Genomic DNA, 15,857 nt, shown 5'->3' with positions numbered 1-15,857 from the left:
ACCTAATCCTTTTAAATTACTTCTTTATACTGTACAGAATATTATTTTTATGTAAATGTATATAATTTACAAATAAATAAACATAACACATATCAAGGTGGTGTGCCCAATTTTTTGTTTAACTGACAGAGATGCAGTCAAAAAAGTCTGAAGTCAACTATTCAGTCAAAGATGACCAACAGATGTTCCAAGGAAAATATTTTTCTATGATCGTTATCTTTTTTTCTATTTTTTCATTTGGCCCTAAACAAACGCATGTCTAACAAATGTACTCTTGAGGTTCAACTTTATTTAATGCTTCCAAATTCTGCACATTTAAAAACATCTAATTTTTCTCTCAACATAGTTTTTAAAATTGGATTCATTCAAATGTTTGAAGTTAACATTAAAGTACCTAACACAAAAATTACATTTATAATACAAATAATTCAATTTGCATAGAATAAGGACAAGAGCCTTATATATGAACATTTTGAACTATATGCTGTCCATGTCATTATAAAGCGTTCCAATTCTGAAGTTATAGGACTCTAACAAGCTCAATTTAACCTTTTTAAATTAAAAAAATATATATATACATATATATATATATTTTCTTTTTTTTTTAAACGGGCTTTTCATTGAGAGCAAAAATCTTTAAACTGTTAAGGTAAAAAAAAGATGTTGGCTTTTTTTAAAAAAGAGATTAATAATCGATAGATTTTTACTTTAAATAAAAAGTGATTGAGAGATAGCCTGACATAATGGATAGGCTGTGGGCCTATGAAGTCACGAAGACCTTGATTTTAGTCCTGCCTTCGGCCTGTACTAGGGGTATGATCATGGACAAGTCACTGAAACTTCAATATTGCAAACAACTCTCTAAGATGCTAAGTTACAAACAAGCTAGTTATTTGCATCATCAGAGGGAATTTCTATTTTTACACTGGGAGTTCCTTCTATCAATGAAGTCATAGGCCCAAATAAATATGTGCAATCTTGTGCGTGTATGTGTGTGTGTGTGTGTGTGTGTGTGTGTGTGTGAGTGTGAGTGTGTGAGAGACAGACAGACAGACAGACACAGGAAGAGAGTGAGGCTGATGACTTTGTGCAACTCTGCCTCACTTAAATCCAGTACATCCATGATGTCATTAGTCCTCTTCAAAAACGAAGGACAGGGGCAACTAGGTGGCTCAGTGGATAGAGCACCGACCCTGGAGTCAGGAGGACCTGAGTTCAAATCCAACCTCAGACACTTAACACATGCTAGCTGTGTGACCCTGGGCAAGTCACTTGACCCCAATTGCCTCAACAACAACAACAACAAAAAAAAAAGGACAAACAACATGGTACATATACTAAATTAAATACAGCATACACACACACACACACACACACACACAATCTATGTTTATGAGTATACACCTCACAAACATGGGAGTGTCCCTTTAATACAAGTTTCTTAGAAACTTACTTCAAGGAGTATGTACATGTAATCACTGGAAAAGTCAACAGGAAGAATTGGAAATTGGCCCGTGTCAGAGAATACATTATCTTGATACCAAAAAACCCAGGTAGTCTTACTAAAATCACAGGAAAATTTTCTGTAGTACAACAAGCTAGATAATGGAGATTATAAAGAAAAGCCAAATATCACTGCCCAAATGGAACTTATAATAGCCAGAAGAGATATCATGTACTTATATGAATATATACAAAATAGGCACAAGAGAAGGCACTAGCGGCTGAGAGAAAGGCTTCATGTAGAAAGTACATAGCAAGCTGAACCTTGAAAGGAACTGGTTTTAAGAGGCAGAAATGAGGTAGGAGTATATTCAAGGAAAGAGCAAACAGTACAAAGGCAGTAAGAGAAAAAATGTTCTGCCATACGGAAGGAACAGTAAGAAGGCCAGTTTGGCTAGACCAGACACATTACACATGAAGGGCGGTGATGAGTAATAAGGTCAAATTGTGAAGATCTTTAAATGGCAAAGGAGTTTATACTTGATCCTTTTAAGTAAGTTCAAGTTTCTGACTCTATGATTTATTGGATGTGTGACCTTAGACAAGTCAATTAACCTCCTCAGTACCTCAGAAAAATGTTCAATTCAACATTTACGTGTTAAGGAAAACATTGATAAGCTAGAGTACCCAGTTAAGGGTAATGAACATGCTGATGAGGCTCAAAATTATGCTTTATAGCAGGAGGTCTTAGCCAGGTGTCTGTAAACTTGTTTGTATTTTTTCTAATAATTCTAATAACTTTCAATCTAATCAGTTTCCTCTGTAATTCTGTGCATTTTACTGAAATTTATGCATTTATCAACATTCTGAGGTCTACAGGCTTTACCAGACTGCCAAAGAGGTACATGACACCTAAAAGGTGTTTGGTTTTTTTTTTATACAGGATTGGCTAAAGAAACCAGGGATGTTTAAACTGGAGGGAGGGGGGAGGAGACATTACAGCTGTCTTAAGGCACCTGGAAAGCTGTATAAGAAGTGAGATTAAAATATTTTGCTTGGCCCCAAAGGAAAAAATTAGAAGCAATGAAGAAAAGCTGCAGAGAGGCAAAGTTCAGGCAACATAAGAAAAACTTTTCTAACAATTACAGATCAGAAGTGGAAGAATTTCCCTATCAACCGTGATCTTCAGTCAAGGGCTTGGTGAGCACTTGTTGACACTGTAGAAGGGATTCTAAATCAGATACAGGTGGAAAAAGATGGCTTATAAGCATCTTCGAACTCTTTAGATTCTGTAAGTATATGCAATATGTAAGGCATCTGCTGGGCTAAAAACAAAACAGAAGCTGCACTCAATAAAATTCTACTTTACTAGGAGGATGCCAATTCCTACATGAAGCCTATGTTGATACTCCAGTAACTGGTGCTCACCATTTTCTCCAGGCTCTCCTTTCCATTCAACCACTCACTCCTCAGTTGCCTTTATTAGTACTTCATCCACATCATGCCTTCTAACTATGGGTGTCCCCCAAGGCTCTGTCCTTGACCACCTCTTCTCACTCTATGCTATCTTATCCAGTGACCTAAGCAGCTGCTATAGGTCCAATTCCCATATCTCTATGCAGATGATTCCCAGATCTGTGTATACAATGAGCTAGTCATGTATCTCCACCTGCCTCTTGGACATCAAGATGTCCTATAAGCTTTTAGAATTCATCAGGTACAAAAGAGAACTCCTTAGCTGTTTTTAGAGTTGACTGCTTCACCAAAAAGGGGTGTAAAAAGAAACTTGCGATCTCAGCAGGTATGAAAAATATTTTCTCCTCTAACTCAGCAGTATTTTCTAAGTCAAGTGAAAATTGCATAGTGGGATTTCAAGAACCATAACAGTATAACCAGAAGTAGAGTGGTGTGGACGAGTATGTTGTAAGGGTTTAAGAGTGAATGGGTTGAGAAGCAGCAGAATCCTCCCAGTCAGGAAGGCCCACTACTGTGGGCATTCTCAACTCCTCCCTTTAGCTCATCTCATATATACAGTCCTTTGCCAGATCTTATTGTTTCTACCTTCGCAAAATCCCCTTCTCTTTATTCATATAGCCACAACCCTTGTTCAGGTGTCCATCACCTCAGGCCTGGCCATTACAACTGCTTTCCAATTAGTCTCCATAGCTCAAGTCTCTCCTCATTCCAGTCCAATCTCCACAGCTCTACCAGAGTAATCTTCCTAAAGCACACTTCTGCTCATGTCACCTGCCTTCTCAGAGAGTTCCATTGACTCCCTGTTACTTCCCAAATCATATGTAAGAGATTCAACATGACATTTAAAGCCCCTTCCTACCTCTCCAGCCTTCTTGCACTTGACTATCTTCCATGTACTCTACAATTCAGCCACAATGCCCCATCAAATACATCCATGCCTGCATTTTTGCTGGCTCTCCCCCAAGCATAACTGTAATTCTAATTCTTTGAGTACAGGGACTGTGGGATTTGTAGAAAGGGTTTTCTTGCTTTCTTTTTAATATCCCATAGTACCTGGTACACAGTGCTTAATAGATGTTTGTTGATGGATATGTATTACACTGTGGCAGGATGAGAAATCTTCCAGCTTGGTCCTCAGGAAGTGTAAATTCTAAATCAAAAGGGAGTCAATTTAAGTTGGTCTCCTGATTGTGAGATTTGAAAGGTTTCCAAATGGCTATTCCAGCGGCAGATATAGAGAAAGGTAGAGTTGCATAAAATGATTTCCAGAAAAAGGCCAAAATCCATCCCAAGCCTCCTTCTGTGTATACTCAAATTTACCTAAAATTTCGTTTTTATCCTAATCAAAAACTATCTGGATCGAAGCAATTTCCTGGAAATCCTTTCTTTTATTGCATATTCATTCCCCAAATAACTCCTACCTTGTTTACTCATTTAAGTGACCCTAGGATATAATCTTTGAGATACAAGAAAAACTCTTGACATATAAGAGAATCCATGAAATTATAATTCAGCTATTCATGATGAACGAGGCAATAGCTGGTTGTTAATTTCAAAATGCAGTAAAAACTCTTATGAAATGCTGGTTGGTATTAAACAATAAAATTATTACCCAACCTAAGAGACTAACTGCACTATATCAAGCGTTTGCTAAATCACAGTCATATTACAAGCAATATGATTGGACTCAAGTTTATTCACATTCAAGTGGTATTAGAGGTTCTGAACTGAAAGCTGAATTCAGGCTTGGATAACAAACTGCTTCAAATTAGATTTAACTAGAGAGTCACAGAATTTCCATATTGGAAGAAACATCAGAGATCATCTAGTTTAATCTCATTCATTGTACAAGCTGAGACCCCTAAAGTCAGAGTTCATTATTGGCTGTTAGGACTACGGGAACCCCTAACTCCCAGTTCCATAAATAAACACAGTTTCCCTGAATAAAAAGAAAAGGAAAAAAAAACAACTTTGCTTATGTTTACAGCTTTTATCTAAAAATATCCACCAATCCTCCAATCCAGCTAAACTGGTTGACTCATAGTCTCCAGAACACACCTTGAATTTCCCTGGTTCCACACCTTTGTGCAAGGTGTTCTCAAGCCTAAAATGCCCTACCTACCCTTATACATCTCTACTCAATTGAATTCATACCAAACGTGTATTAAAGCCCAAGACAAACATGGCAAAGTGGTTGGCACTGGGGATACAAAAATGAAAAATAACTAACATTCTTGCTGACTTTCTCCTAGAAGGAATAGACTATATACACATACCCCCCAAAAAAGTAACACAAAACAGAGTATGAAGAGGAGAAGGGGGAAAGCAAGAAAGATACAGGCAAAGCAACCTAGAAAGTGTGAAGAGGGAGAAAATACCTACTTTACAGAATATCTATTGTATGAATGAGGGCAGTGAACTTCATGGATCAAGTCACTCACCAGGGTCATGAAGCTAGCTAATAAGTGTTATGGATGAAAGACTGAGGCCCATGTCTTCTGACTATTAAAACTAGTGCTCTTTTTACTATGTCATTAAAAGTTGTAATTAGTCAGGGGCAGGTAGGTGGTACAGTGGATAGGGCACCGGCCCTGGAGTCAGGAGGACCTGAGTTCAAATCCAGCCTCAGACACTTAACACTTACTACCTGTGTAACCCTGGACAATTCACTTAACCCCAATTGCCTCACTAAAAGAAAAAAAAAGTTGTAATTAGTCAAACTAAATAAAACTTAATAAAGTTTCTCAACTAAAGCCTCAGCAAGGTGGCCATCACTCATGTCAGTCAACATGCTTTTATTAACTGCTTTACTATGTGTCAATAATTGAATTTCTACCTATATCATTTTCAAGTGCTTTTAAGATACTAAGATCTCTACTATGAAACCTAATTTCTTTTAGGAGAAAACAAGCTATTCTTTTATGGAAAAGACCTCCCGGGCCGCAAGTCTTAAATATCACCGGATAAATTAAAGTCTTTGTTGCAGTGGACTGCCCTAGTCACTTCTAAAAGGAAGTGAAAAGAGACAGAATAAGAATAACTCCAAAGAAGTGCTAATGGGTCTTTTAGATCCCCACTCCCTTACTTTTCCTTCCCAACTTTCGCTAGGGTTTAGGATCGCCACCTTGGGCGGGCAGAACAGCACCTTTCTTTCCAAATATACAAAAAGCTGGCAGGAGGGTGGTGGTCGGCGGTGAAGCATCCAAAGCCCTTCCACATCTGACCAGGCACTCCCCCGCAACTGAGCAATCAATCAAGCATTTATTTAAGCGCCTCCCTACGAGCCAGGCACAGAACTACAAAGACACGCAACCAGGCAGCTCCTGCCCTCAGTGGGCTCTCATTCTGAAGAGGGGGCCAGCGTGCCAACCTCCATGCACAAAACCAGATAAGGCCGGGACAATTAAAGAAAGGAGGGCCTCTCATTACGGGGTGCTGGGAAGGTGGGCTTTCGGCGGAGATCGGGAAGGGCTGAGAGCGGAGGACAGGCATCCCGGGGAAGGGGAGCCGCCAGTGCAAAGGCACGGAGTCGGGAGACGAAGCGCCTGGAGCGAGGAGCGGCCGGGGATCGGGGGTCGCTGAGAATCCCAGGGTGGGGTGGCTGGGGTGGCTGGGGTGTAAGGAGCCTGAAAGGTCGCTGGACTTGGAAAGCAGCGTGGGGCCGGCAGGCAGGCTCGGGAGGGCTGGGGAGGCCTAGCAGGGCGCCGGCCCTGGGCCTCGAACCCGCCGCCGCCAGTTTGGGGAGTTTGAGGAAAGGAGGCCTCCGCGTGGCGCCGCCCGGGCCGGGTCGGGCCGGGCCTGAACCGGGGCGGGGCCGAGCCCGGCGGGAGGCTGCAGAAAAGGCCTCGGGCGGCCTGCCCCTGCCCCAGCCCGACTCCTAACCCCCACCCCCCACCACCTCCCCAGGTACGCGCACTCCCCCCTCCCTCCGGCCCTCCCTCCAGCCCTTGCCCGCCTCCGGAGCTCCGGCCCGGCCCGCAACAGGGGGAGGCGGGGGCGGCCGAGACAAGGCACTTACCAACCCGCTTGGGACAGCGCCGCACTCGGGACCTCAGCCATGGCAGCTCTCCGGCTGGGAGGGGGGGTGGGGTGAAGTGGGGGGGGGGGGGTAAGGAGGTGGGGGAGGGGGGAGAGGAGGCCTCAGACTGGAGACCAAAAAAAAAAAAAGCCCTGCACCCCCCCCGCTTGGCTACTGAGCATGCTCAGTGCGCCCGCCGGCGCGACCCAGTGCCGTGCCGCTGCCTCCCGGCCTCCTGGTTTTCGCGCCCGCCCCGAGAGGAAGAGGAGGGATCAGGAGGGGAGGGAGGGACTTTGAGCTTTCCAGCGCCCGGGTTTCCATTGCTGTTTTACAGTCCCCCAGCAGTCCCCTGTCCAAAGAGTCCTTGTATGGGGGGCGGGGAGGAGTGCCGGCGACAAAGGAGCGCAGATTCTCCGGGCGCTTGTACTCTAAGGTCCGGTCCTCTCGCAAAAAATCTACTGCCAGGTTTTCCCCGGGCCGACACTGAGCCACGTTAAGGAACGGCGGCTCCAACCCCATCTAGCACAGGGAGGATTTAAGTCAGGACTGCAAATGTTTATTAAGCGCCTACTGTGTGCCCCGGCCTGTGCTTCGCATAGGGAAACTCGGCAAACAGGGAAGTGCAAGTTAGAAAGATGGGGTGTCCCAAAAGTCTTAGTGCAATGGTAAGCTTTAATTTTTAAAAATCTATATAAACCCCACCAATAATAGCCAGAGTTTATAGAGCCCTTTACGGTTAGCAAAGTGCTTGACAATTCACCTCATCCTCACAACCCTAGGAGGTAGGTGCTAGTATGATCTCCATTTTACAGACGAAAAAACTGAACCTGAGGGAAGTTAAGTGATTTTCCCCGTTAGTGTCTGAGGGAGAATTCGAATTCAGGTCTTCCTGGAGCCGATGTTTCCATTCCATGCTCTTCAATCCCTACAGTAAGTCTATAAGTGACAACTCAAGAAAGACAACTGGGCGATATAGTGGATAGAGGAGTCGAGAAGACCAGCTCAATCACCCTTAAAAAACCCCGGTGAGGGGGCAGCTAGGTGGCGCAGTGGTAAAGCACCAAATCCGGCCTCAGACACTTGACACTTACTAGGTGTGTGACCCTGGGCAAGTCATTTAACCCCCATTGCCCCGCCCAAAAAAAAAAAAAAAAACCCGGTGAGGCTCTGGCCAAATCAACCTCAGTTTCCTCATCTGTAAAATGGGGATCATACCTCTTAGGGTTGTTGTGAGGATAAAACGATAATAGCCAGCATTTATGTAGCTCTTAAGGCATTTGACAAATACTTCATTCGGTCCCCCCAACAATACTAAAAGGGCGGTGCTGTTGTTCATTTCAACTTATAGGTGAGGAAACGAATGCTAAGACGGGGTAAGTGGCTTGCCCAGGGCTGCATCGCCAGTAATCGTCCGAGGAGGAATTGGGTCCAGGTCAAGTCTACCCTCAGCACTACCTAGCCGCCTCTTACTATACGTAAGGCACTTGGCAAACCTTCAATTGCTCCGTATTTACTAGTTAATATCGTTGTTAAAACGAGAGACTCTCGTAGCTGCCTGGAGTCCTATCCCACCCGCCCTCTGCCCTGCCCTGCCCTGCCCCTCTGCCCTTTGCTTGCTCGGTTCCTCTCCGCCCGCTGGTGCCCTTCTCCTCCGCTCGCAGCAGCCAACGCAGCGCACGGGAGGTTGAAAGGCATGGCCTGGCGTGCTCTGAAGCCGCCAGCCCTTGCAGGTCATTCACAAGCTTTCCTCGCCAAAGGCATTCTGGGACTGGGGCTGCTCACAACCAATCAGGAAAGAGGGCCGAGTAGAACTTGGCCAGCAGGTTCTCCCACCCGCTTCTCTCCTCCTCCCCCTCCTCGGGTGGGGGCGCGGAGCGCCAGGAGACGCCGCTGAGCCTGGCAGCCAGGTAGAGTCACTGCGAGAAAGCTTTGGAAATCCAGCCGCCGCCATCCATCTGCCCGCCGGCCCGGGCGGTACATGCTGCCGCAATCAGACTTGCCGCTCCAGCCTTCAGCTGGGATTTCTGGCGCAGAATGCCGCACGGGGGCAGCTTCCATTAAATGCGGGGGTGCAGAAAGAAAGGCAACTGCGGTTACCTGAGCGGAACAAAAACTATTCAGACTCGTTTCCCTGCTTCCCAGTCTCTGGGACGTGGCATTCTGAGGAATGAATATTAACACACTAATATTGCGCACATAAAATGACACGGGACTCTGAATGTGGGACACCAGGCTGCAGAACGGGTGTTCTTAAGTGTTCTTACACTCACAGCTAGCATTTATATAGCGCGTTAAGGTTTGCAAATATCTCACCCTCACTACAGCCCCGGCAGGTAAGTGCTGTTATTACCCTACCCCTTTTCCCTTCCTTTAGGGAAAGTGAGAAATGCAGGTTAAGTGAGTTGCCAGGGGGGTCACAATAAACTTCTGACGCAATCAGATACTATTATCATCTCCATTTTACAGTTGAGGAAACTGAGGCGAACAGGTTAGGTGACTCACCCAGGGACACACAGCCAATAAGTGTCAGGCCGATTTGAGCTCAGATCTTTGTGACTCCAGATTCAGTGCTCTATCTTCTGGGCTATTAGCAGAATGTAAACTCCTCGACTGCAGGGATTATTAGATGGGGGAGGGGGGAGGAGGAAGAGATTGTCTCTCTATCTCCAGTGCCTGGTACTTGTCATTTAATAAATGTTTGTTGAATAAATCACCTCCAGCCACATATTTTCAGATATGACCAATGTGGGGATTTGTTTGTGTTTGTAATGACGGTTTTATTTTTCCAGGTTTTTTTTATTTTATTTTATTTTATTCCGTGAAATGAGCCTCCTTTTCGATAGGTTTACAAAAAGCATCAGGCAAGACAATTCTGGCTGTCCTTTGGAAATCTTATGAATGGGAGAATAACCTGGTTGATCAAGGAATTGTGACATTAGATGTGATGATAAGTGAGGGAAGTGGCTTGTATCTGTTACTAAAGATTCACTTTTCAGAAACAGGCCTAGTTTGGGTGCAGCCTGAAAATAGAGCTCCTTTACCATGTAAACTGACAAAAATAGAAATATAAAGTCTGAACCTTAACTTGATGTAGGCTTGATGTATGTATACTGGGTCAATATGTCGGCTACTGCCTTTAAGAACTTCTATTTGCAATGTAGCTCAGAATTGCCTTGCCTGATGCTTTCTGTAAACCTGTAGAAAAGGAGGCTCTATTAATTAATTAATTAACTAATGAGGTAAAACCTCCCCAAGGTTAGGAGAGAAGATATTCCCCAAGAACCACATGGCTTCGGATGACTGAGCAAGAAGGAAATCCTCACTGATCCAAGCTCATTATCAAATAAGGGAAACATTTAGTATGGTCGGGTTATTAAAATATGGAAATATCTATGGTTTGTCATGCCCCCTGCTCTGTGATCCATTGTTTTTTCATGCTTTCCCCTAGTCAGTCAATAGTCCATAAATATTTATAAAGCACCTAATATGTATCAGTCGAGGTGCTAAATGGGGGCTACAAAAAGAAACAAAAGTCAATCCCTGCCCTCAAGGCACTCATAATTTAATGAGATTTTCCTGCTTTACTGCCAACCCGGGGGCCCCCCCACCCCCTGCAGTTGTTGCTGCTGTTGCTATCCTGAACCCCATTCTGAGGCTATGCTGTCTAGACCCCCAACCATCTTCCTGCTATCCTGCTGAATATCCCCTCACCCTATTTTCACTTCATCTGCTGGGAAGAGTGATCAAAATAACAGGTACTGATGTTTTTGGAAAGACATCAATTAACAGGATCTATGGCTCCACTCCCCATCCCTATGACTCTTGATCCTCTGCCTTTCCTGTTTTCTCCTCTTTTCACACGTAAGCTCCTTGAAGATAGACTGTATCTTTTGTTTTTGCATTCCCAGCACTTTGCACAGTGCCTAGCTCAATGGCACATAATAAATGCTTAGTCATTCACATTCAGTTGTGTGGTTTTTTTTAATCCACCAACCACCATATTCACAAGACTCAGGCATACAGTTTTCACCGCAGCCCCGTGGTTATTCAACATAATAAAATTGCACAAAAACTACCTCATGTTCCTCTTTCCTGATGGTACTGAGCGCTTCAAGCTTTCCAAGAGTCTAGTGTGGTGTAACTACAGTCAGGTACAGCTGACTTGGTGGTTGCAGCCTCTGCATATGGAGGATGCTGGAGAGCTTGCTTCTAAGAGTCAGGGTGGTGTAAGGAAAGTGCCTCGGAGACTGCAGCATGCACGGACATTCTGTAACTGGATGTGGTCTGCTAACCAAGTGTTCAAGAAGAGACCCATTGAATGTCTATGGAGGTATTCAAAAAGGCATGTCAACTTCAGCCACTTACTTTTGCGATTCTGTGCATGTTCCATGGCATGCAGCCTGCATCAGTGAAAGGGAATGGGGCTGGGGGGGGGGGGGGGAAGAGTAAACATGTATTAAGTACCTACTACATCCCAGGTAAAGTGCTAAGTGCACATTGTTTCATTTGATCATCACAAAAACCCTGTGAGGTAGGTGCTCTTATAATGATAATAGTTAATATTCATGTAGGCAGTTAGGTTCAGTGGATATAGTGCCCACCCTGGAATCAGGAGAACCTGAGTTCAAATCCAGCCTTAGAAACTCACTAGCCGTGTGACCCTGGGCAAGTCACTCAATCCTGTTTGCCTCAGTTTCTCTTTAGTAAATTGAGCTGGAAAAGGAAATGACAAACCACTCCAGTATCTTTGCCAAGAAAACCCCAAAAGGGGGTCACAAAGAGTCAGAGGTGACTGCACAACAACATTTATTTAGTGCTTACTATGTGCCAGGCATAGTAAGTGCTTTACAATTATCTCATTTGATCCTCACACTAACCCTGTAGGGAGATAGGTGCTATCATTATCCTCATTCTGCAGATGAGGAAACTGAGGCAGACAGAGGTTATGTGACTTGCCAGGGTCACATAGCTATTAATATCTGAGAGCAGATTTGAACTTAGATCTTACTGACTCCCAGGCCAGCACTCTAGCCACTGTATCACCTAGCTGCCCCTAAGACAGATGAGGAAAAAACCCATAATATTAAAATGTGATTTCTTCAGCATATGGAACTGATGAGAGTTGCCTGGGCACTGAGAAGTTAATTAACTTACCCAAGATCACACAGCTGGTACATATCAGAAGCAAGACTTGAGCCCAAGTCTTCCTGCCTCTACAGCCTCTATTCTCTAAGCCATGCTTTCTCCCTCATCAGCCTAGGCCATTAGTTAATTATACAATGCTGTATAATACATAAACTAAACCAAATTCACACTTATAACACTATGCTTCACTGAACTCAAGCAAAATTTTGATTTATGACAAAATACTGATTTGTTTGCTGGCATTTGTATTATACTTATCAGCTAGAAGCTGGGGAGATGGGGAAGCACTGGACACAGGGAAACTTAAAGCCAGGAATCAAAAGAGAAAGGAATAAACGGATAGAGGAAGGTGCTCCCCAAGAATCAGTACCAGCTTCTATTTTATTTAATATTTTTGTAGATGACCTCCTCCACTGAAGTCCTATTCCAGTGCCTCATCAATGCATGGAAGTAATTTCATGTTCTTGAAGGCTTCACCATCAAAGCACAATATCTGCCCAGGGATACTCTACTCATCTGAAAAGGCCTCAAATATAAGCCCACAAGAAGATTGGGACATCTTTTGTTCTAGAACCAGCCTAGCTCAGTTCAGAGAGGCTCCTTACTATATAGGCTTCAGAACGATGGATTTTTCAGGTAGTGCAAGTCATGAAGACTGATAGGTTTTGAAATGTGTTGGTGGAAGGAGTACCACTCCCCCAGTGAAATCACTCATTCATAAAGTATGAATGATCTCTAGAGGATCACAGATTTCAAGATGAAAGGGACCTTAGAGAGCATCTAGTTCAACCCCCTCATTTTTCAGATGAAGAAATGAGCCCAAAGTAGATTGCCCAAAGTTACATAGGTGGCAGATAGGAGATTTAAGCTCAGGCCATATTGACTGACAGTAAACCCACTGCTCTTTTCACAGCTACTCTAGCCTACTTCTCTGGGTGACTGAGTAATATCTCCAAGTTTGCAAATGACACAAAACTTTTTTGGAGAAGTGAAAAAACAAGCAGATATTGAGAGACTTCAGAGACCTTGACTGCTAAGTCTCTTTTAGCTTTTAAGAGTCCATAATTTTAAGTGCTATTACCCACATTCTTAGAATGCGGTAACCTAAAAAAAAAAATGTAGTGAATGTAGGCATCTTTGGAATCAGATCAACTTACTTTATTTTATTGCCTGTAATCAGGGATGTGTTGGAGCCAGCTTGAACCAGCCTCTGAAAACCAATTGTTAAACTTTCAGTATGAGTATTTACCTCTCAGAAATTGGCAAATGCTACAAGTCAGCTTTATTTATTGTTTTGTTGGTTTTATAGACTTAAGAAAGTAGAGGTGAGCAATTTAGAATTATACCCAAAGGGCTATAAAACTGTGCATACCCTTTGACCTAGTAATACCACTACTAGGTCTGTATCCCAAAGAGATCATAAAAAAGGGAAAAGGAGAGCTGAGCTTTCAAGAAGTCCAAGGACGTCCAGTCTTGCCTGGCCACTTTGCCCCCGACCCTCAATCCAGCTGAGTACAACACATCGCCTGAGGTCAGGCGGGCCCAGTGCCTGATGTATGCCTGCCTCAAACGCCAGTACCTTCTTGATGACCCTCACCGGCGGGGATCATCGAAGCTACTGCTTTGCTTCGTTGGACCTATGCAAGAACAGCAAATATCTACCCCAATTTCAGACCCACCCCCAAGACCTCATTCTTAGGTGCTCTGTTTGGAATTGCCCCCCTTGTCTTCTGGCATTATGTTTTTAAAATTGATAGGGATGAGAGAAAAACTTATTCAAGAAGGAAAATTAGAAAGACCACTGAACATGACTTATTAAGTCTATGGAAATGTGGATAATATAAGATTGCTATATATTTAAATATATATAGATCTTACAGATCTTGTCAAAAGATGGATTCTTGCTTAAATAAATTTTATGATACTCATTAAAAACAAAAGGGAAAAGGACCCACATGTACAAAAATATTCGTAGCAGCTCTCTTTTGGGTGGCAAAGAATTGGAAATCAAGGGAATGCCCATCAGGTGGGGAATAACTGAACAACTTGTGGTATATGAATGTGATGGAAGACTATCGTGCTGTAAGAAACGATGAGCAGACAGATTTCAGAGAAACCTGGAAGGACTTACATGAACTGATGCTGAGTGAGATGAGCAAAACCAAGAGAACATTGTACACAGTATCAGCAACATTGTGTGATGATCAACTGTGATAGACTTGGCTCTTCTCAGCAGTGCAACTTTCCAAAACAATTTCAAAGGACTCATGATAGAAAATGTTCCCACATCCAGAAAAAAGAACTGTGAATTCGGAATGCAGATTGAACCATACTGCTGCTACTTTTTGGCTGCTTTTTTTTTCCTTTTTGAGGTTTTTCCCTTATGTTCTGATTCTTCTTTCATAATATGACTAATGCAGAAATATGTTTTATGTGATTGTACATATATAACTTATATCAGATTGTTTTCCATCTTGGGGGAAGGAGGGAAGGGAGAGTGGGATAAAAATTTGGAACTAAAAATCCCATGAAAACAAATGTTGAAAACTATCTTTACATGTAACTGGAAAATAATAAAATACTCTTAAGATTAGAAAAAAAAAGACCTGAACTATTAAAAAGAAGTAGAGGAGAAAATGTTAATAATGTTGTTTAAACTTAAACTTTTCTTGCGTACATTCATTCCCGAAGGCTAGTTGCTAACATTCATCAACACACTACTTATAAATGATAAACAATAATAAATGATTATTATACATACTGTATCACAGATACTGGCTGTGTGACCATGGGTAAGTCACTTAATCTCTGGGTACCCTAGGCAACTTGCTAAAACTTTAAGTTGCAGAGCAGGTACAAATTTGCATTGATAGAGGGATTTTCTTTACAAAGAATCACCTATACCAGCAGAAACAAAGTTTTGGTCCCAGCAAAAAATTATTATGTGACTCAATTCACACAAAAAAATCTGTCTAGATGTACTTAATCCTTAACTCCTTGGATTAGTAAAGAAAAGAAATATTTGGGTTTGAAGAGTGATAAGACCAAGGACTGGTTAAAAAAAAAAGTAGTAGAACGAAAAGGTGAATTTTTTTTATTTCACATAATTGGGGTACATGAGAAATGTATATAAATAGACAAAGGAGATTGATCATAGATGTAAAAACTTTTTGAGTAGAAGTATATAAAACTCAAATGGTTCTTGAGAATGGGATTTCTCAAATTCAAATGGAAACAGGGAACAGTTCATTAAGAAGGCAAAAATACTGGGGAGGTAAGACTCATAAGAAAAACATGTCCTTATCCTAAAGTGGGGAATTAAACTTTAAGTAGTACCTAAAGTCTTTTAGATAGCCCCTTAGATAATTGGGGAAATGTTTCAACAGGTGGCGATATGTGAATATAATGGAATATTATTCCACTGTAGGAAGTGATGAGAGGTGATTTCATAGAATCCTGGGTAGTATGAACTGATTGATGCAAAGTGAAATGAGCAGAATCAGAAGCATTTAAACCAGTATAAGGGCGACATAAAGAGAAAACAATTTTGAAACTAATGAATACAATCAAAGAACCAAGTCTCCAGGAGACCTGGAAATATTCTAAACATGTTACCCTTCTTCAGACAGAAGGGAAGGACACCACATGGAAAAAGGAGCGTTTTTAGTTATGGCCATAGTGTGGATTAATTGTGATTGTTACAACTTTCCACCCTACCCTCCCCCATTTGTGTTTTTAATTTGGGAGAAAGGTTAATGGGAGGTGTAGTTAGTAA

At 42.6% G+C, this 15,857-nt stretch overlaps 1 protein-coding gene across 1 annotated transcript in view; it reads right to left on the bottom strand.

Annotated features, from left to right (window-relative positions):
- TDRD3 (tudor domain containing 3) overlaps positions 1 to 7,006 on the bottom strand; it is a 172,922-nt gene extending 165,916 nt beyond the window's left edge. Inside the window, 1 exon segment of the mRNA XM_043996878.1 lies at positions 6,938 to 7,006. Coding sequence (XP_043852813.1) covers positions 6,938 to 6,978 — 41 coding nt within the window. The 5' untranslated portion in view covers positions 6,979 to 7,006.
- Positions 7,007 to 15,857: the final 8,851 nt, after the last annotated feature.

Source organism: Dromiciops gliroides, chromosome 3 (assembly GCF_019393635.1).
Source record: "Dromiciops gliroides isolate mDroGli1 chromosome 3, mDroGli1.pri, whole genome shotgun sequence".
NCBI classification, from domain to species: domain Eukaryota; kingdom Metazoa; phylum Chordata; class Mammalia; order Microbiotheria; family Microbiotheriidae; genus Dromiciops; species Dromiciops gliroides.
Note: the sequence above shows the minus strand (reverse complement) of the source record. Positions and strands in the feature narration are given on the sequence as shown.